The 23,587-nt window shown below is 34.4% G+C and overlaps 1 protein-coding gene across 7 annotated transcripts in view; it reads left to right on the top strand.

The window, feature by feature from the left end:
* The window catches only part of DMD (dystrophin), a 1,195,780-nt gene that overhangs the window by 577,774 nt on the left and 594,419 nt on the right, over positions 1 to 23,587 (top strand). For all 7 annotated transcript variants that reach the window (XM_014954058.1, XM_014954055.1, XM_014954053.1 and 4 more), the window contains one exon: positions 6,203 to 6,353. In XM_014954058.1, coding sequence (XP_014809544.1) covers positions 6,203 to 6,353 — 151 coding nt within the window. The remainder of the gene's footprint in view (positions 1 to 6,202; positions 6,354 to 23,587) is intronic.

The raw sequence follows: 23,587 nt of genomic DNA, 5'->3' as shown, positions 1-23,587 counted from the left end.
GCAAGTCAAGTCCAAAGGTTTAGTAGAGTGATAATCTTTGGAGGAAGGAAAGCACCAATATTTTAACAGCCTAATGTAAATTGTGCTACATATTACCTCAGTAGTTGTCTTTTGTTGCTTTTTTGCTTTCTTGCTTTCCAGAGGTAAAATACACTCATTATGTGCTAATGAGAAAAAAGGAAATTGCTCTCTCAAGCCATTGCTTAACACGTTCCCTGCTGGAGTGTTAGTGCACGTAGAAAAAAAATAGGCCGGTGTACCAGTTGATTTTCGCTTGTCAACTTTAACTTATTCAAGTTAGAAGAATAAGGCTGCCATACTAAGTGTCAGAGCTTATGCCCTTTGAAATGTATACAAGTCATACATTCTAGTTCCTAGGGAATCCGACACGTGGCTTCAGGGTGCCTGCTTGTATCTTCTGTCGTGCTCAGTAGAAGCAAGTGAGGAGGACACATCAAAAAAAACAAAACAGGAGAAGCAGACACATCAAAGAGGAAATACTGCCTAAATATCAGACAGTCACCTACTATCCACACCATTTTCATTGAGGCCCATCAAAGAGAAAGGGATTAAGTAGATGAAGACACAGATGAATGGATACACTGGGTTTTTTTAGCTAAATGATTTGTCTCTGACAGCAAACAAGGGTGGATCCCTAGGTAAGGGTATATGAATTGCAAGGGCTGTAACGACACTTCCCTAACCTTCAAATAGTGTGCTTGGGGATGCCTGAGGCAGCCATCGTCTTTCAGAGTTTTTATAGTCCTCAGAGCATTGCTCTTTTATGAATGCACTTACAGATTTTTACCACCCATGTTCTGCTGTGCCAAGACTTCAGCAACTTAGCTGCTCACTATTTGTAGTCAATTAGCCTTCTCCTTTTGTGGGTTTTGAACTTGTCACATGGTAACAGGGTTACAAATAGTAAAAGAAACAAAAGCCTCTTTGTTTTTACTTTTTAAAAAGCTACTTAAAGTAGTCCTATGTGTAAAAGGATGTAATACACAGATTTAGCAGCAGAAACTGTCGCTTAGGTATAACCAGGAGGAGTATCCCATAACAAACAGTGTGACAATGAAGCTGCTCTGTAATCATAGAATCACAGCATGATATGGGGTTGGAAGGGACCTCTGGAGATCATCTGGTCCAACCCCTCTCCTAAAGCAGGTCCAGCTAGAACAGGTTGCACAGGATGGCATCCAGGTGGGTTTTGAACGTCTCCAGAGACGGAGAGTCCATCACTTCTCTGGGCAGCCTGTTCCAGTGCTCTGCCACCCTCAAAATAAAGAAGTTCCTCCTTGTGTTTAGATGGAAATTTTTATGTTCAAGTTTGTGCCCATTTCCTCTTGTCCTGTCACTGGGCACCACTGTAAAAAGACTGGCCCTACCCCCTTGACACCCACCCTTGAAGTATGTATAGGCATTGATCAGATCCCCCCTCGGTCTCTCTTCTCCAGACTGAAAACACCCAAGTCCCTCAGCCTTTCCTCAAAAGAGAGATGTTCTAGTCCCTTGATCATCTTTGTAGCCCTCTGCTGTACCCTCTCCAGCAGTTCCCTGTCCTTCTTGAACTGGCGAGCTCAGAAGTGGACACAGTATTCCAGATGGGATCTTACCAGGGCAGAGTAGAGGGGGAGGATAACCTCCCTCAACCTGCTGGCCACACTCTTTTGATGCACCATCCTATTGTCCACCAGGACTCTCAGGTCTTTTTCCTCAGAGCTGCTCTCCAGCAGGCCAACCCCATAACCTGTACAGGTGCATGGGGTTATTCCCCCATTTGCAGCATCCTACACTTGCTCTTGTTGAATTTCATTAGGTTTATCTCTGCCCAACTCTCCAGCCTGTCCACGTCTTGCTGTATGGCAGCACAGCCTTCTGGTGTGTCAGCCACCCCTCCCAGTTTTGTGTCATCAGCAAACTTGCTGAGGATATACTCTGTCCCCTCATCCAGGTCATTGATGAATATAATGAAGAGGACTGGACTAAGTACTGACCTGTGGGGACACCACTTGTTACGGACCTCTAACTAGATTCTGCGCCCCTAATCACAAGCCTCTGAGTTCTGTCTTTCATCCAGTTTTCAATCCACCTCACTGTCCGCTCATCTATCTCATACTTCCTAAGCTTACCTATGAGGATGTTGTGGGAGACCGTGTCAAATGGACCTGTACCTGCCACTGCAGCAACAACTGCATTTTCTCTTAACTTTATAACAGTATTTAAGTACAGTTAATTGCTGAAAGAGCATTGAATTTTAGTGGATTTGCCTATCCATAAATTTTGTCTGGTTTTTTTTTTGATGCTTAATATTGGTTTATACTTATTATACTGAGAGTAACAATATTTTTAAGACATGAGCAATAAGCATTCGTATTTAAACTTGTAAGTTTCAAATACGCATATCTTCTCACTGCAACTTTTCTTCTCTTTGCAACTCTTACTAGCCAAAGCAAAGGGAGGAAGAATGGGATATTCAATTTGCAAGTGCTGGAATGCCAATTCAGTGATACTAATATCAACCCCTACTGAATTTTTGCATTTAAGCTGCTGATGAACTTCCTTATGCTGAGAAGAGTAATTTAATTTTGTAAGAAACAGAAGGAAAGCTATTTTAATGTAGTATCCAAAATGAGAAAGCACACTGGACCAAAAGAAATGGATTTTAACTTTTTTTTTCTAGGTGATTTTTTTTTAAATGTAAAATAAGATTCTTTTCCTTGTAATTCAGAGTACGGTAGTTTGAAAAAAAATATGGTAATGTGCCTTTCGGTTATGGTTTGATTCATTTTGAAAAATAAAGTATGATAAGCCTGATAAGTGATCACAATCATTTTAATAAATGTTAGGTGAATACAGTTTTTAACCAGATCAATAGTCTGCTTACGATATTGCTAAGAAATGCAAGCACAATAGCTCTTGAATTACTCCTGTGTTCGTCTGTAGCTAAGCAGAGCGGTCATAAACATTAACTAGGAATCTAAATGTATTTCTCTGAACATGATTTAAACATATATAAAATTTCAACTGTAATTGTTTCAGGTTTTTTAACAGCAATGCAAAGTAGACCACATTCAAGCCATTGACTTGAAAACTGTGATGTCTCCTGTTGCATTTACTTGATAAAAAGCCAAAAATGCAAAGGACACAATTGATAGGGCAAAGGTGGAAACAGATACCTAGCCATCTCAAAAAAGGGTAGACTATACATAGGAAAGAGAACATAGAAGAAAGTTACAGTGGTGTAAGATGTTACAGCAGTGTAGGAGATGTTTGATTACCAAAACATTTTTTTTGTAAAATGTGTTTTCAAATTATACTTTTCCTTAATGTATTCAACAAAAATATTTTGATATTTTGAGTGCATGAGCTGTGCTTATTCTTGAAAGATATTTTGTAGTACTCATTTTGATGCCTCAACAGCAACGTTCCACAAACTGCTACTGTGTAGAAATTGCTATAGATCTCTGTATCTATTTTTCATTCTTACATAGACACAGATTTTTTGCACTGATTATTTTGTATTTGGTCTTTTCTAACAATTTATTAGATGGTTGATACTAGGTTCCAAAATAAAATCTATGAGAATGCTATTTAAATAACAGCTTCACAGTATACTGAAAACATACTACAGCTTGAATTTATAGGGAGCAAAGAGACTTATGTCAGGTTCTGTGGGAAGCTGTCAGCCCATAAAGGCTTAGAAGAGTCCTTTCAGAAACTCCTTTTTGATCTTTAGGTCTTTTTTTTTTTTTTCTAAAATATTTTTTAGTTTTAACTAGTAAGATTCTGTATTCTGAATATTATGATGTCTTATTCAGGCTGCATCTTTCTCCATCTTTATCTGCCATCACTATTAATGGCATGAATGATATTTGGTCAGTCAGTGCTGAGCTCTGACACTTTCTTTGCTGTGGCTTGCAGTCATATTAAAATCGATATAGTAGAGATTACCTGATCTATTCTGATAGTTTGTCTGTGTCCATTTCCAATGAAATTTACTGAACATGTTGTCATTTATTAGAGTGGTTTGGAATACATGTTTGGACTGCATAGGACTAAGATGTAACTATTCTCTTTTAAATCAAATAAAGGTTCCGGTGTTAAGCAGCTATTAACCTCAGGGCCCATGAATCAAGTTCTCCTTGAGAACAAAAAGAGTTGATTCACGAATAGTGAGAGAACTATGCTTTAATTCATAATTTAGACTGGAAAGTTTCTCCATTGTTTTAAAATGTGTTTTTAAAAGTTTTAATTAAATAATTATTATTTTACCTTCAGCATCTTCTGACCAAAGTAGTAGAACAGTACAAGAAATACTTTTAGCTCAACTACTTTCTATGATCAAATGATTTTTTTAAAAAATCATTTTCATAGATTGCTAATCTTGGGCTTTTTATATGCCTTATATTCTCCCTATCTTATAGCTAAAGTAACAAAATAAGTACAAAGTCTTTGTTTCACTGCTTGCTGGTCGAACTCTATTTTGTGTATTATTCATCAAAAGTGATTACCATATACAGTATGTTAGAAGGAAGAAAACTGCATCTTTGTATGGGTGTGTTTGGCAAAATAATTCTTTGTCTACCAGAAAAGGAGGACTAGGGAAAAGCGTATATCCTTCTGTAGATGGTTATGAATGGATATAGTGCTATTCATACTGTATGGATCTAAAAATTTTTAAAATGTGAAAACCAAGGTGAGAAATATACAACCAATAGAAGAGAAGAAAAACTTATAGTTTCTTCTAAAAAATAAAAAATCATCAGTATAATAGAAGAGATGGTCTGTATTCCCTGATAGTAACGTGACTTTATTTGGTGAATTAAATTCTTTAACATTCAAACAATTGTATGGTTTGTCCATACAGAAACAGATTACTTTCTAGAAAAATAATTGAGCATCTTTGTTTTTATCCTTTAAGTACACCCTAAAACCTATTATAATCCCATAAAGGAGGATTATTCAACTAAACAACAGTATCATGTTTAATGATGATCTGCTAACAAAACATTCTAGCTAATCTCTGATTAGTGATCACATTTCAACACCAATCCAAAACACAGGATAACTGAATTTGTTAAGATATAGGTAATCTGCAAAAAAAAAAAAAAAACAAATTTGGTTTTCATTTAAATTCCTTAGTACTTGGTGGTGGTGGAGTCAAACAGCTCTTCAACCAGAAGGTCAGTCAGTCACTTGGGACAAAACCGGATTAGATCTTCCCAGTGCCAGAAGTACTTATAAGGTCTTTTAGGTAGTGGCCTGTAGACTTGCAGACATAGTAGTAATACTTTTCATCCTTGCTTATTGTACAAAACTCTACTTCTTATATTTTAATTTTGTTTCAATCATCCTTGCATTTCAGGCATTATTTTTTTTTTTTAAACTATCTTTATCAAATACTCGAAGTGAAACATATATAGAAAAAATGGTTTAATAAAGTGTCCCTTTACACAATACAAGTAGAAATTCCTTTGAAGAGACTTGTGATTTCTTTGCAATAATAATAAATGGACATTTGTATCTGTTGGGGAGGCAGACAAAATGAGTTTCTCTTAGTAAGACTGGAGCGGAATTGTATTATATGCCTGAGATCCTTTGAGGTAGTCTCTCATCACAGCAATTTCCTTTAAAAAAATAGTCTGTTGCATATGTATTACATATAATATTGCAACTCATATTTCTACCCAATTAAAATCTTTAATAATAATAGGATCATGGCACTAAAATTAGGAAGCAAGGGTCGAAGAATCTGTCTGTGGATTTTTTCATCCTTTGTCTTATGATAGGTCAGATGCATCACAGATCTTTTAAACCGTTTTCCCTTTGAAAAGGAGTCTACAAATCATTGTATGGTTACAACATGCAGCCAGTATGTTAGCCCACAGTGACTGTTTGCAGTGTTGCTAGCTACAACAAATTACTAAGGTGTGTTAGCATTTTATCAGCACTTCATAGTTTTCTTCATGCTAGAATCAAAGTACATTGACAGAGGGGTATACCCAGTTACATGTGAGTTAGTGTGGGTTAATAAAGCTGTAAATTGAAAATATTTTGACTATGGAGTTCATTTGAAATATTGAACAGGATTAAAAAATTGATGACACTGATTTGTGACACATATGCTTGATGATAATTTCACTGTTCAGAAGTACTGTCATGGTTCCATTAGTTATTTCATCTCCTTTTATACTTGCAGACGGTTTGACAAGTCTTTGGAAAAGTGGAGGCTTTTTCATTGTGACATGAAGAGCTTTAATAATTGGCTAACTGAAACTGAAGAGAAGCTGTCGAGAGCACAGATAGAGGCTGGAGACGTGGGTCATGCGAAAACCAACCAATTTCTCCAGGTATGATTTGATTAACCCATTTCTTGTTTTTCTGCAGTGGTTAGAAGTTTGCAGATCTGGGTACTCTGTACAGTTCTGCAGTTCATTTAAGGAGGTTTTCAAGTGTTGAGTGGCCGGTGGCTATTTTGTTTAGATATTTCTGTTGTCCATGTTAACTAAGAATACATTTTTAAAGAAGTAAAATATAGGATAACATGTTATAATGTGGTACTTTCATAGTTACGTGTTTGTTTAGTCTTATTTAAAGTGCTCATTAATTTGCATTTGATACTTATGACTAGCAGAAGTACCAGGCTTCATTTTAAAATCTTGTGCAAGAAAAGTGATCAAACATTGAGCTCTACAAGAGATATTCCATGAACTATGTCTTGCAAGTATTGCTTATTTTGCCTGTTTCATATTTTAATCAAAGAGCCTTCAGGATGCTTTTTGTGAAATTCAGTGTGACAGAATAGCCACTTAGTTTCTATGTGTCCAGTTCCAATTTGTATGCTTTTCATCTTGCAAGCTCTTTGAGCATCATAAGGAAAATAATAACCCTAGTTCTTGGTAGTTTATTTCATTTCCCTCTTGTATGATTGAAATGGTAATGGGTATGAAGAATTAATTCTAAACTGATGTTTTGCAAGTTGATAGGTTCAGCTGAATAACATGGCTTGACTAAACTCTGGATTCATGTTATAAATTACTAACTGTGCGTAAGAAAAAATTCTGTGAAACTAATCGGCATTTGTACAATTGAATTGCTGGATTGAATTACCGGATTTCAGGTTGAAAGAAGTTAGGCCTGTCTACCATTAAAGATACAGTTTTGTTTTGAATGCAACAGTAATCTACTTCTTGGCCTAGAGTTAAAAAAATAAATCATGTCTTTTGAATTTTAGTATACAGAGTCACCTGTTTAAGATTTAGGCTGCTATTTCTTGACTGTAAAGATGCTGAACTGTAAAGGAACCAAATATATATATAAAAAACCCAAAACTGTTAAGTAATACATTAAGCTGAAGTAGTTAAAATAGCAGGTAAATATTTTTCTGCTAATGACTATCAATACTTTGAACACTGAAGAGTCTAAGATCTGGCTGACAAAATAGAATGTCAACAAGGAATTGAAGAATCTCTTTATTGTGTCTGTAAAAGGTAGCAGAGCTCATTTGCATTTCCACTGAAATTTGGTGTCCCATTCTCTGTCCCACAGTTTTAAGCGCTTCTCTGAAAAACATATAAAGTACTAAAGTAAGGCATGAGTATCTATGTGACAAATAGTAATATAGTGTCACAAAGCCTTAACATTTCTTCTTTACTTTGCCTCTGCTCTACCACCCTTCTCAGCACTATTCTGGTATCCTTGAGCAGCTTCAAGTGAGCATTTAGGAAAAACAAACAAACAAACAAACAAACTCTAGATGTGCCTAAAAACTGTTTGTCCCCCTTTTTCTAGCCTTTTTCTAAAACAATATTTTCTCTTTGAGAAGAGGTTGATTTTTGAGAGTGCCTAGACCAAGGCGAACTGTATCATAGATGTTAGAAATGCATTGGGTGTCTAGCACATTTCACAATCCAAACAGATTAGAAACATTATTTTCTTGTCATCATTGAGAAGGAAGTTCATACTGAATTGAACAGCAGACTGAAAGACTCTGAGATAATGCCTTGTTATGCAGAAGCTTAGATTTCAGTGTAGAACAAGACTGCTTTAGATTTACATTTCCCTTTGACCTAGCCTCCTTCTCATCTGTTATCCCTCTTTTATTTTCTTATGCAATATATGAGAACATTTTGAGCATATGCTTGCAGAATGGCTTTATACCAAGATTTTCTTTTTGCACTCCATCAAGCTTTTTCTTTCTTCTTTTTTCCCTTGTGTTGAAAACCCCTGGAACTTATGAATTTGTCTCTCAAACATTTCACTTAGCTCAGTACAACAGGCAAAATACCTTTCTAATGAAAATTCACAATGTAAAAATATTCCAACTAACCTCAAGAATGCAGACCCAATGCTAGTTAACATTTATTTGTGAAAGAATGTTTAGTCTACATTGTTCCCATTCTCTTCACTGGATCTTTCTTTATTTTGCTGTTTCTTGTTTGAAAAATATCAAGCTTCTGTGTGTCTGACAGAAGAGATCATTAGAATTTCCATTAGGTAAACAGTTAAAACAGCTGAGGGTTTTGATTTAGTAGATTAGCAACTTGTTTTATTAATGAGATCATGCTGCTTAGTGAACCATATTCAAAATTAACAGGATTTGTTTGAAAATGCTTTCAGAAGCAAGTGAAAAGTCCTGTATTCAACAAGGAACTGTTTTAGAAAAAAATTGTACAAAACATTCAGATGTGTAATACTATTTCTAGGTGGAAAAATAAAGATTAATGTGTTCATTAACATTCAGTAAATACATAGAGTCAAATGTTAATGTAAAAATGAAACAGTCAAGAGTATGATTAGGTGATTATGTTAATATAGGTTAAAAGGTAATTACATTCCTTTAGGTGAATTTGGGGAGGGAAGGTGTGTTCCTTTTGCTGCACAATGGCATGATATTAAACAACATTTATGGGTTATATATAATGTGAACAAAACCTAAGAATAGAATTGTTTCATTTCAGGTCATGAATACTTAAGTACTCTTATTGTGATTTTTTTTCACCAAGACTTCTTGAGAGCAGAACTTGTGGTTTTGAAAAGAAATACCACACTTCAGTTTTTAAGAAATTATAATTTACTTCTTTTATGAGTAGGAGACATAGGATTTAAAAGGATGTTTTACAGATAGTGCATCATAAATCCTTTGAAACATACTAAACTCTGTCTTGAAAGTAGTTAAAGATTGCTTTTGCTCTCATTATTCTGACTGAAAGGTTTTCCTGTGTCTTCACTCCTTAATGCTTGGTGACTTCTTCAATTTCCTGCATTTGCACTTAGTTTATTTATTTTTGTGCCGAGACTGAGTTGTAGTTCAGTTTTATCTACTCCCTCATGTTTATCCCCTTCTCTTATTATAGGCTGCAGTCATTTTCCCTATTGGTTCTCATTTGGTAAACTAAAGCTGCAGTTTTCTAATCTACTTTCATATGATAGCTAGACAGCTTCACTCTTATTTCCTGTGCCTATTCCTCTTTCTGGAACATGAGTTCTCAAAATAGCACACTATTATCCAAACTGAAATACCATCCATACCATCAGCAAGATAGCTGAGGTGCTGTATTTTATGGTCGGATCTTACCATGGCTGAATGTTAGAATATCGTTTGCAATCATCTATCTAAAATTTGTTATGTCTCTTTCTTGATTGTGGTCTGACTTGCAGCCCCAATCTGTATTCCATTTCATATCCAAAAGAAAAAAAAAAAAAAGAAGTATAGGTTGTACTGGAAATTAATGCTGGGGTAATACACAGCAAAGAAGCAAACAAGAAGCGCAGTAAGGGGTGGTGGGCAGGGCACAGGAAGGAGGGTGTTCATGTGCTGTGGATAAATGCTAGAAACATAGCTACAAAAAGATGAATTCTTCAACAGTTTCAGAATTAGACTGTCAAGTTACAGGCCTGAATCATTAGCTAAGAATTTAAAAATAGTATTCTTATTTAAAAAATATAGCACATCCAGAATATTTGTTCTATACAGTGATATTAAGAATTGCTCAGCAGTCTATATTTAGTATCTACTTTTGGGTTGGAAGTTTAACTTTATTATTTTAGATTGTGCAGGTTTTTTAATAGTAAAATAATTAGGTCTGGGTCTGAATTTTGAAACAATTTATTTGTGTTTATGATATTCATCTATTGTGACTGGTCAGTGATGTGTACTTCCCACAAAACAGGCAAGGGCTGAACTTATTTTCTATCATTTTATTTTTTCAAAAATATTGCTGTGGTATCATTATTAATTTCTCAAGTATTTACTTTCATTTGCAGGCATAAATATCAAGGATATTATGTTTATTTTTATGTTTTTATTTTTCACCTTAAACAATGAGTAAGATTTTTAAATTATTGGGTGGTGTCCTTATTAATGATACTCAGCCTTCTGAGGATACTGTGAATATAGAAATCACTTGCAAGTTACAGATCTCTCTTCAATTGTTTATGCATTGAATTGCCCAGCATTTACATTTTAGGGTACTTATCCAAGCTACAAAGTCTTGTGAATGACTCATGCCTTCTCTAGACCTTCCTTCCATTGCACTATAATGTCAGGAACATCACATTTTTGTCTTGTAAATGTTTAAAGTAAAAAGATACAGAGAATTGAGGCTTCAGTACTGAAAGTCATGGTCATGCTAATAATTTCTCTCTTTTCTATCTAAATTGGATTATATGGATATTGATGATTTAATAACCACTAAATTCAAACAGTTCTTTCTGGAATATAGCAGAAGTGGAATCAGAGGATATGAAAGCAAAAAAGTGTTTCAGTGCTTGAGGCCATATATTCTCATACCACAAAAAATAGCAGTGGTAAATGCGTGGATAGCTTACTCTGTTTTTCCCCAAATATAGAGCTTGCAAAAATACTTTTCTTATATATAATAATTGTGGGTTTCGTATTTTAGATTTTGTATTTTAGATTTATATTCTGCTTTACTGAGTGATAAGGGCTATGCCAATAATCTCTGGTTCTTCTTGTTCCAGTTTGGATTCCATTTGGTTCAATTTTGTTTCACCTCATTCAATTTTTAGTAGGTTTTTTTGGTGATATGGAATATTTTTAGAGAAATAGTAGAAATGTAGCAAAAGATTGTTTCTGGTCAGAGATGTCTATGATTGCTTAATGATTCTACAAAAGATAGAAAATATAGAAAGTGGAATCAACGAGGAACCAAATTAGTATTGTTTTAGAAGAATCTTTCATTAGAATGATTATGGTACATACTACAATGTCCTTCATAGTGCAAAGGCGTATCTGGAAGGCTATATATCTGGCAGGAATATATTATTGGCTAATATTTTAATACCAAAAATCACACTTCCCCTTGCTATTATGTAGAAAACAGATTCTGCAGTCTTTGTTTTATTTTTCAATTTAGATTCTCCTCACAATTTTTCACATCCTTTGTACTTTGACTAAATGTTCTGAACTATGCACTAAAATGTTCTAAGCATGATAGCCAGCCTACATGAATGCCATCAGTTCTTACACGTATATTGACTGGATGATTTATTCAGAGAAGCATACTGGTTTTCTTTTTACTGAATATCATCCTCTTATCAAACGCTTCTGATTGCAGCATGCTATTGCCCCTAAAAGAGAAAACCTAGACTGAGTGATATCCCGTGGGTTTCAGATTTTTGTCCATAGTTTCTAAGGTCTCAGTCGAAATGTTTCAAATAATATCTGTGAGCTCTGCGTCACACACCTGGGCCCTAACTGAGCAAAACGCTTCCTTTTCTGGTTTAAGGCCATCTTAAAAACAAATTCATGTGCTGAAATGCTATAGGAATGGAAAGACTTATTTTTCAGTTAATAAGGGGAGGACATCACAATTCCTAGTAAAATAGTTACTGCTTCTTTCTTATGCCAAGCAAAATATTAAATAATGCTGTAAACTTTCTAAGCAATACATTTCTGGGTATATAAAATTCCTAAAAACTTTCTTTTACTGTTAAAAGATTCATCACTGATGTTGCCATTAATACTGGAAGTGATGAAATATCAAAATAATTTATCCTGAATTTGTTGTAAAAACATTTTCTTGTCATGTAAAGCTATAAGAAGTATTGTTTCATAATTGTATCAGTTATTTCATTCTTCTCTACTGCACACAGTTCTACAGTATTCTTCCTTCCTAATTTACTGTATCCTATTACAAGTTTTTAATTAATGTGTTGCTACTGGTAGCGGGACATTAAAATGTCCGAAGGTTATCAGAAATAATAAATTTAAAGTTGCTTATGTGGTTCTGCCTACTCTTGCACCATTAGATGACAATGCATACCTATATTTAGGTTTCATTGTAAATCCTGGCATTGTTTATTCAGATAGCTGAATTAACTCTTGTAAGTAATTAATTAGGATGCATTTTTCAAACATTTCATTATGAAACTTTTTGAAATAACTACTAGCACACGTAGATGCATAGTGGCGTAATTTTTATACATTACAAGAATAAATAAACATGGATTTTTTTCTCTGTCTCGAAGAAAGCAATGCTCTTGGACTGGATCAGTCAAACTTCCTGGTACCTGCCTGTAACTGCATCACTCTTTGGAGGATTGAGCATCAGCAATTCAAGTGATTATAGAGTACTAGCACATGCAGATCTGAGAAAGAGACTGAGGTTTTTCACATTTCATGCATTTCAGGCATTTCACAAGCATTTTTTTTGTGCATCTATAAAAAATAAAGCAAATGGAGGATGGAATTTTTTCATACTAATGAATTTGTCTTACTTTCAGGGCTAATCTGGACATTTATAGTCAGTGACATGTACAGATAATGCACTTTAGATTCAGCAAATTTATTAATGCTCTTGCCATGGTATAAATAGAGTAGTTAATCTGACCATGTCTTAGGAGTTTTGGGAAATGAGTGACTAAATGAATGACTTATTTGAAAGAGAATGATATCAGTTCTTTTGCCTATCAAAACATTTATCTGGTTTGCTTCCATAAGTCTTTCAAAAATACATCTCTTATGGCATCAGAGATCACTATGGCATACGATTAAATCTATGGGTGTTGATGCATAGATGTGAAGATAAGACATTTGATTTGTACTGCATCACTTACTGACTGGTAAGCCTGGGAGTCTTTCTAAGTCTTCTGATGTGAATAATTAGCCATTAAAAATGCTAACATAAAGCAATCAGGGAAAGGTAAGACTCTTGGGGAATAACTTTCTATACATATTAATTATATAAATTAGTACAAATAGGTCTTGTTGTGGCCCTTTTTATAGACAGCTTTATTAATGTTATTTAGAGCATTTCATCCCAGCAGATTTTGCAAACTCTGTCCACCACAGACAGCTTTTCATTACTATTTTATTTTAGAATAAATCCATAAAGTAAAGCCATACAATAAGCATGCTGGACAAGACAGGAGGTTAATGCTATGTTGCTTTAAAAAGGTGAACTGTTTAAAAAAAAAAATAAATAAAGCCTGCATTATGGAAACTTTAATGTTTATGCAGAGCAGACAGCAAAGGATCAGCATCTGCCCTTAAACTGTCTAAAAAATACTTCAGCTAAATTTACTTATCCTAATTTTGGAACTCAATTTTCATCAGGTTGTGATGAACTGTCTTTTGTCTTTTGCACTTATGTGTTTTACAGTGAGTTCCTTTTTAATGACAAACTTTATAGGAACTTTTGTGAAGGAGTTTGTTTGTTAATATAAGGGTGTTGAGGGAGATGGGTGTGAATTTGACCAGTAATGGGTGGATATTGAAGAATGGAGTTTTTGGCTAGACTATTTTACTATGCATTGTTCATTTCAGATAAACTTGTCAGTTCATTTATTTGTCCAAGGTGTTTTGTTATCAAGAAAGACAGAATATAGCAGATGTGGAAATAGTGGTAACATGCTTGAGTTCTTTAAAGAAAATATTTACTTCTGCTCAGCAGCAAACTTTCAACATCTTTCCTACTTAATATTTGGGGGTGTGATCCATCTCACCAAAACAGGTCCGGAGTGGACATCTGTATTTGAGCTTGTAATGGTCTTCCTTTGTAGACAAAGAAGAAAAATAGGCACTTCTAGGATGAAGGTCACCTGACCTTTCTGAGATACCTGGAATATTTGAAAGTGAGCTATGACAGCATTGGATGTATTGACTTCTCCAGAAAAAAAAAAATGAATTAATATTTTACTGGAAAATTTTATTTAGTTTTTTGGTTGGGTTAGTTTTTGGGGTTTTTTTGACAAGAGCAGATGAACAATCATGAAAACATAAGAACTTGAAAATATTTAAGAATTAATTTACTTCAGGTGTGCTCCTTCCTCCCTTGAATGCATATTTCATCAGGTTTTGAATATTCAGGGATTAATAGTACTAGTGAACCAGCACTGATGTTAACCAGAATGTATTAAAAAGTAATGTCTTCATGCTGAAATAAATATATTTTCATAATTGGATTACACATTTTGCCACAATACAAAGATAAAATTCACTGAATGATTCACTGCACTTAGTAGAAGATAATGAAAAATATTTAAATTAATTGTATTTCCAGTGTGTTCTGTGAACACTGGATGTATTGAAGCTAGAGTTCCTAGGATTTTGTGTTTTGTAATTATCTGTAAGTTCCAGTTGAAATGCTTTCCACTGTGGTGAGCTTTATAAGGTGTTACTTTTTTACGTGAATCCTCAGCTGTTTACTAAGGTCTACATGCTACACCTATTCCTATGTTACTGACCAATAGTATCTGGTTTTCTTTATCTGGTTGCCTTCTTAAAATAAGAAATTATAGAATCATAGAATCATAGAATGGTTAGGGTTGAAAAGGACCTCAAAGCTCGTTGAGTTCCAACCCCCCTGCCATGGGCAGGGACACCTCCCACTAGAGCAGGTTGCTCAAGGCCCCATCCAGCCCGGCCTTGAACACTGCCAGGGATGGGGCATCCACAACTTCCCTGGGCAACCTGTTCCAGGTTATAAAATGTTGTTACTTTTTATAATTCTAATCTTATGTCAAATTTGTTTAAAATTAGTCAGAACATTTAAAACTATGAGGGAAGGTTAGGGAAGACAGACCAACAGATAATCAGAGAGGTCAATCATATAAACTTTAAAAAGTCAAATTGAGAAATGGATTCATTATTTCCCCAAAAGTAATTTATTTAAAACATTTTGACTTGTATTGTTAAAGAGTTTTCAGATACTTCATTACCTACAATTACTTGTTAGAAGTCGCCTCCATCTAAAAAGTTTTCTTTCTTTTGTCCTTTTTAGAGCCCCCTGAAGAAATTTGTTCTCACTTTTGTTGCTTGCATCGTGCTGTCTTGCAGTGGTATATGCAATTAATTTTCTTTCTAAAACTAAAAACTATAAAAGAAAAGTCATATTATTTCAGTATTATTTCAGTATGACATTAGATTTTTATAGTGGACACTGTTTGATCTTAATCTTTATTTTCTGCTATACTTCTACAGGCAGAAAATATTATATTACCCAGTTAATCTTCTAAAAAAGCAAATGCAGTACAGATGTACTGTAGCTTCTCACTCAAAATCTAAGCTTGCAATGGATTAAAAAAACCCTATAAAAACTACAAAATTTTTTGGCAGTTTGATTTTTCAAAATGAAAGTGAGTCCACTATAGAAAAAAATTCTTTTATTTTATAGGCCTAAATATTTTGCATTTGCTGAATACCTTCTAAATTCAAACAATAATTCTGCCTTGATTCTGATTAAAAGGAGAAATAAACAAGTTCTTTTGCCACACATACTCAGATTGTTTATAAGCTTCAATTTTTGTTAAATTATTTAATGATGTGTAATGAATTGTGGAGTGTGGTAAATTCTAGATTATATATCGTTTGGGACAAGAATGTGATAGGCTGCTGTACTTATCAGCTGACTGTATTAGATTCGAGATGTACATGTCTCAGAATTTTGCTGATTTCAGAATGGTTTCTGGAGTTCTGTTTTGTTTTTAAATGAAGGCAGCAAACCATTACAGTATGTTAATCTATATAGGACACTCCGGTCCAAAAATGCTAGGTGAAGGGAAAGAAGAAATGAAAGAAAAAATATTTTGAGCAGTTTTTCCAATATACAATTATTATATCTGCCAATTTCACAGTATTATGAGGTATCTCACCATATCTTCTGTATACTGTATGTAAATCATTGGGTTTAATGAGGGGGTTTGCTAATAAGTGTCTATGTGATTCTTTTAGTACTGGTATTTTAGTAAATTGGTGCCTTTAAGAAAAAAACATAACTAGAGGTATTTTTTTATAAATGTGTCTGACGCTGAAAACAGAATGAGAGACTTTTGCTTGTTCCTTCAAACACAAAATCCTTTTCGGAATAAACTTCTAAAAAAAAACTACTTTCCAGAGAGCAAGATTCTTCTAAATTAAGCTAAACTGTTCAAGAGCATTTTGTCTTTAAGTAATCTACCAGAGTCCTTAGAACACAATGAAATCTGTTATGAATGAATATTTTGTAGTTCTGGTCTAAGGTAGAGTAGATCTCAGGAACCACTCCATTAATACAAAGTACTGTTGTGGTTTCTGTTACATTATAAAGACTTCAGGACAAGGAGTGTTTGTCTGTAATTGCGCATTGTCTGGAGCGGTGGGGCCTTAGTTTTAGCTGGGCTTTCTCTCAGGAGCTCAGAGCCAGAATCATACTGGTTGCAAACATTGCATTTGTGATCAATACAGAACAAAGAGTTTAGAGTAGACTGAAAATACTGATTGTGATTAGTTTTAATGATTTTGTGATTTATCTTGACGTTCTTAGAACATTGTCAAAACTACATACTTCAACTAAAGTGGGTACTCTAACATACTAGGCCCATAGGGTGTACTATTTTTGTATTTATGTTTTGATTTTTGGAAGACACACCAATCTTATTTATGATGACTGACAGCATCTTTTGTTTTGAGCCTTTTGTTAGCTCTTATGATACTACTGAGTGTTACAGGATTTAGAGACACAGAGCAACTCATGCACCAAGGAAGGTACCTTGTGATATTGCTGCAGCTGTTAGCTGCCTCAAATAAAGCCAGCTCTGGTGCTTTCTAAATTTACTATCACTACCCTATTTCATTACCTCTTTTGTAACTGTAATGCCTTCAGCAATGGCTCCTGTTACACAAGAGTGATGATACTCAAAATCCTTCTCCAATCCTGCCGTAAGCAAGGGAAGCTATGTGAGAGTACTTCAATGTCTGAATGCTCTGCAAGATAACAATAGGAGTTATTTCATAAGTTTCATATGTTTGAATAATACAAAGACTTTGACAATATATCATTGTATTCATTTGTTTGTTTTAAAAAGGAAAGACCCCGAATAGTACACATTTTGTTTTAAAAATAATAATAATAAAATACCAATCCAACAGTTAATTCTAGTGACTTGATGTTTTTCCTAGAGGAACTCATGCTTTTGGAGCATAGCAACTTCGACAGTTTGAAAATCCTAAATTATTAATCACCAAATATCAAATAGACATAGTGTTTCGTGTATAGCCAAGAGCTTGTTGGTTTTTATGTCAAAACTCTGTGGATCTGTTAAAATTACTACTGTAGTTTCTTTTATGATGGAGGAGACTAATAAAAAGTGACTTTATCGTGGTCTACTATAAGCTTTAAGAAAGTTAGGGGAATAAATGTATCATCCTGATACTCATTTTAGTATAAAAATTAATTATATGAAAAGGAGTACATTTATTGTATCTTTTGTTTGTTTGTTTGTTTCTACAGAATGCCCAAAACCTATGAAAGAGGCAGTTCTGTGGAATATGTTAAATATTTCATATTAATAAACTTGTACGTCATTTTTATTTGAAATGCTGCTGACACTATGTCTAGGTTACCATGAAGCACCTCTTTTATGAAGACAGGCTGAGAGAGTTGGGGCTGTTCAGCCTGGAGAAGGGAAGGCTCCAGGAAGATCTTATTGCAGAGTTCCAGTACTTAAAGAGGGGAGGAACTCTTTATCAGGGAGTGTAGTGATAGGATGAGGGGTAATTGACCCTCTTTCAAACTAAAAGAACGTCAAGTTAGATTAGATATCAGGAAGAAATTCTTTACTCTGAGGGTGATGTGGCACTGAAACAGGTTGCCCAGAGAAGCTGTGGATGCCCCATCCCTGGAGGTGTTCAAGGCCAGGCTGGATGAGGCTTTGAGCAACCTGGTCTAGTGGGAGGTGTCCCTGCCCATGGCAGTGGAATTGGAACTAGAAGATCTTTAAGATCCCTTCCAACTCTAACCACTGTATGATTCTATGTTTTCATGTGGTAGAATTACAGTTTATTTTTAAAGCTACAGGAAACACTAGAATTGAAGTTTTCCATGTTGTTTTTATTTTCCCCACATATTCATAGTCACTGTTTAATTAAAATCATAAAGAAATTAACAGATTTTTCAATAATATTTAATGTACAAATAAACCTAATGTTTTTGCAGATGACTTGGTGTTTCTGACTTTGTCCATCTTTTTACAATGTCTTTCTTGTACTGTAGGTGCAGAATTTCAGTGACAAATATATTTGAGCAAAACTCAGAGGAAGTATAACCTCTCCATTTCTTTATATGCCTTCAAAGGATTTTGTTAACTCCTTTGTCTGTGTCACAATGAAAACTCCAGGCATAATTGATTCTTTACCACATTCCCCTGTCCACTATTCTCTTCCTTTCAGATATTTTTTCAGAACTGTTGTTTTCCATTATAAGAGTCCTCAAGGCTGTGATCAAGGTTTACATTCTTGATTCCTAGAACTAGTCTGTAGTTTCAATTGTACTGATGCATGTGCTGTTTTGTTTTCTCTTTGGTTACTAACTGATCTATATTTCTTTACCAGTGATGGGTCCTCTGCGTTAGTCATCTATCCAATCTTCAAATTCTGTAAAAGCTTTCTACATTCAGGGCTGATTTACTTTTTTTTTTTTTCCCAAATACAATTTTAAATAAGAATTGATTGTATACAGATTTTGAGTTCTCTAAGGCTCCAACAGATTTCCTGAAATCCTTGGAGACCAGTCAATGTAAATGTAATGTTTAGTTAAAAAACATTAGTTTTTTTTTTTTTAAAAAAACATAGTTAAAAGAACATTAAGAATTTAAAATTAACAAAGTTAAGATTACTTAATAAATACTAACATTAATTTGATACTGGAACATCAGTCTGGACTGAGATGAAATTATAAGCATGCTACAGTGAAAAGGGGCAGGCAGGAGCATTGCTGTACCCTTATTTCTCCAGACAAGTTATTTCTAAGAGCAAATAGCCTCCTTGTCACGTTTTCATTTGATAATAAAATAATAATAAATAATAAAAAATAATAATAGAAGAATAAGTAGGATGAATTTTAAGATCAGGAAAGGAGAGAAGGCAGCTCTGACAGCAACAGATATTGCTTGGTGGAAGTCATAGACCTGTTTGCCTTGGGAAGTTAAAGAACTAATCTAGTAGCAATATTGAACACTTACCAGGTTTCTGTTTGTTTCTTTTCAGTTGATTGGTTTCAAGTCAGCTCTCAACAGACTTTATGCCTTATAAAGACACGATGTTTTTAGACATGACCCTTACGGTAACCTTGTCAGTGCATTTTCAGAACACAATCTTTCAACAAAATTTTGTTCTTAATCCAATCCCCCTAATTAAAAAAATGCATACATCTTATATTTAGACATTATGTCTTATATTTAGACATTATGATTTATGGTATATTTTGTCCTGCCTGTATGGTCAGATCTTATACTGTTAGTGATGTGGGGAAAGAATAACACATTTAGGAATAAAAATCACTTTAATGAAATGTAATTATCTCAGGGCTGTGTGGCTTATTTGCAAATTTAAAAATCATCCTAGTCTACTTGACTCTCTTATTGGTATCTCTGAAAAAAGCATGTGCTTTCTGGCAGTAGGACTGATTACATTGAGCACATGGCAGCAGGAGAAAAGCAAAAGATAAACTTAGTGAAATTATTGTGAATATGTAAGCTGAGGTTAAATTTTACAATTAATGGAAAGACAGCAAGTGAAGTTATGTTCAATATGATCCCATTAAAAATGTTTTTGAATTATGTTATAATACAATGGTATGTGCCCCATTCTCTAAAGTTCATTTATGACCAAAGTATTTGTAAAAGTCATGTATGCATATACTATCCCATATTTCTTACATCTGTTCTGAAATTGTTCGCACTCCTCCAAAACTAGAATAACAGCATACAAACATGAAATAACATTATAGGTAGAAGATCAGGATATATACTTACATTCTCTTTCTCAAAGCTCAGAATACAGTAAAATTCACTGCTGTGTCTTTGAAGTGTCCTTTTGAGTAATATCTGATGCAGAAAATAATGTATCAGTTAAAATGTAACAAGTCTAGAAATTTTAGTTTCTACTTTAGCATGGAATTTTTTTAAGCTGCATTTTACAATAAGAAAAAGCACAATACAAGAACTTACCATATCCTATTTTATTATGACCTGACAGAATTGTTCTCAATAGCTAATATGTAGACTGTTTTACCATTTTGTTTTGGTAGTAGTTTCTGTGACACGGAGAGAGATAGTTGTTCAAGTTTGCTTAGAATTTTAGAATCCTAATTAAGCTGTTTTATTTCATTTTATGTCCATACATTATCTTTGTATTATAATGTTATCAGGAGTACTTCAAGTAATATGTAATTATTTTTTAAGTTAATATCAGCAGCTATTATACAACGTTGATTTAAAAATCTTCTGTTGAAGACCCTTGACTTCCGAGACAGCTTATCATGATGGCAGAAATTAATCATGTTTGCTACACTTGATCTCAGGAAGACAGTACAAATTTAGAAACTCTATAAACAAGGGTAGGTGGTAGGTGTTGATTTTGAATATTACCAGACCATCATATCATAATAGCTTCATAATAATTAGGCACATTAAGTGATGAAGTAATATAATAGTAGATTAAGTAATTCTTTCCAAAATTCTGCTGCACAATTGCTAAAAAATTTTCTAAAAATAAAAAAGTACCCTGACTTTAAAGCATTAAAATATATGTTTAAATTTAAGTATGAAACTTCAAATTTTGACTATTCTCACTTTTGACTATTCTTACTTTACTACAGTTAACTCAATCCCTCTTGAATCTATCACTGTGTCATTATTAGATGGGTTGTTGGATTTGATTTGTACGATACTATATAGTTCTTATTATCTTGATTTTAAAATCTTTTTAATCTCCAAGATTTTGCTGCTCTTTTATCCTCTGACTTATGGTAAGGTTTATAGAATCATAGAATTGTCCAGGCCAGAATGGACCTCCAAAGGTCATCTAGTCCAACCTCCCCACAGTCAGCAGGGACCCCCAACTAAACCAGTTTGCCCAGGGCCTCATCGAGCCTCACCTTGAATATCTCCAGGGATGGGGCCTCAACCACCTCCCTGGGCAACCTGTTCCAGTGCTCCACCACCCTTACAGCAAAGAACTTTCTCCTAAATTCCAATCTAAATCTGCTCCCCTCCAGCTTAAAGCCATTTCCCCTCGTCCTCTCACTACAGGCCTTTGTAAACAGGCTCTCCCCAGCCTTCCTGTAGGCCCCCCTCAGGTACTGGAAGGCTGCTATTAGGTCTCTCAGGAGCCTCCTCTTCTCCAGGCTGAACAACCCCAGCTCCCTCAGCCTGTCCTCGTAGCAGAGGTGCTCCAACCCCCTGATCATCCTCGTGGCCCTCCTCTGGACCTGCTCCATCAGGTCCATGTTTTTCTTATATTGAGGGCTCCAGACCTGCACACAATACTCACACAATACAATTATCAGAAAATAGTTTGAGAAAAAATAATTTTTAATTATTTTACATATGAAAGAATCTAAAGAGAGTCTAAGAAGTAGCAAAATAGAAAAATCAAAATATTGGAAATTGAAATTAAAGTCCTTTGCTTGCCATTGATTTGTATAATACAGGTTTTAAGTTTCTGACATCAAAGAAAAGCCAGGGCGAATTATGCCTTGTGCATTCAAACAAGTTCAGTCGTGCGCAGCTGTGATTATAGCGCTGAAAACTTCAGATCTTAATTGTCTGACATGAAAGCATGTACCAGTATTTCCACACAATATCTGAGTATATACATCTAATGTATCAGTTTTTGAACAATGACATATCAGGACAAGTACCAATTAGGGTTTAGCAAATAGTAACTAACATGCATATTTCAGCATAAAATATGGTATGTGGATGCATATGTGCTCATAACACAGATTGGGAACATTCCCTTTCTGCATGGAATTTTTTCCAAAGCATCTTTTCATCTATAAGCGTGATTGAAAAATAAAATATTTCCTATTACATTTTAGTTACCATTTAAGTTATTCAAAACAATGATCAATATCTGTCTTAGAGGCAAACTCTTCCCTTCCATTGCATATTTCTAATCCACTATGGTTGTCACTCCAACATATGCAATCCTAGTATGAGTCAGAAATCAGCTGCCATATTCTATCAAGTATATAAAAATTGACCAATTGTCGTAATCAAAAAATATTTGGGGATAATCTGGAAATCTATAACATTGCCTCCAAGCTGATTGTCCTGTCGTCTATAGTCAACAAAAGTCCTAATGTAACTATAATCTAGCTCCAGAACATTTTTATTAAAGCCTTACCCAGAAGTCAAAAAACCATACAGAGAGGTTAGAAGTTCTTTACTGTGCTTTATGACGTCTCATTTTTTTTGTCACTGGAAAAATCTCAACAGCCTCTCTTTGTTGAATGGAGTGACGTTATAAATAGTAATTCGTCAGATTTTTTGGATGGTATTCCATTTAAATAAAATCAGTGCTGAAGAATTAAGTTTCTAGTGGCTTCACTGCTTTTCTCTTGCAATTAAGTGAACTTACCAGTGCAGATCTGAGGCTAAAGCCATTGACAGAAAAGTAAGACCACATGAGAATTTAATTTACACTTTTCTCTGTATCCACAGAAAACTGTGCAAAATAAAATTATTCTCTAAATGTAACTCTGTAAGGTAGGTTCTGTAAGGGTATTTCCTAACAATCTTGGAACACAGAAAAACATAATTAATAGTAACTATGTGTTTGAGCAATTGATTTGAAAATGTAGCAAAACAGTGCACATTGGCTTTTGTTTGGAATAAGACAAAGTTTGATTGAAAGCTGAGCAACACTTTCAGTATCCTTTTTTTCTGCTAAAAGTTTTAAATTAACTTCTGTAAACAAGCAGGTTTTTGTTAGTCCAGTGGGACATGATACAAAATAGATCTTCAATTCAGAGCCAGTATATTGTGATTAAAAGTCCCAGTGAGGTTCATATTTCTTTTTCCATAGCACAAACTGGACTCTGATCTGTTTATGGCTCCTGGGAGAACAATATCATAGTATAATTTTCACATGTGAATGTAGCATTTTTTATACCTTGCATAAACCATTCTTCAAAGAAAGTTTACAAGGCTATATTGGAAGCAAAATCTGTGTAAGATACACATGATACATATATGAGACATACTCAAGATATGACTCAAAATCACACAACACCAAACTATGCAGAAAATATGATGGAAAACACCAGAAACAAAGGCTAAGATAACTATTAGTTTAGAA

Source organism: Calidris pugnax, unplaced genomic scaffold, assembly GCF_001431845.1.
Source record: "Calidris pugnax isolate Ruff unplaced genomic scaffold, ASM143184v1 scaffold246, whole genome shotgun sequence".
NCBI classification, from domain to species: domain Eukaryota; kingdom Metazoa; phylum Chordata; class Aves; order Charadriiformes; family Scolopacidae; genus Calidris; species Calidris pugnax.
The sequence above is the reverse complement of the archived record's forward strand: the minus strand, read 5'-3'. Positions and strand labels throughout refer to the sequence as shown.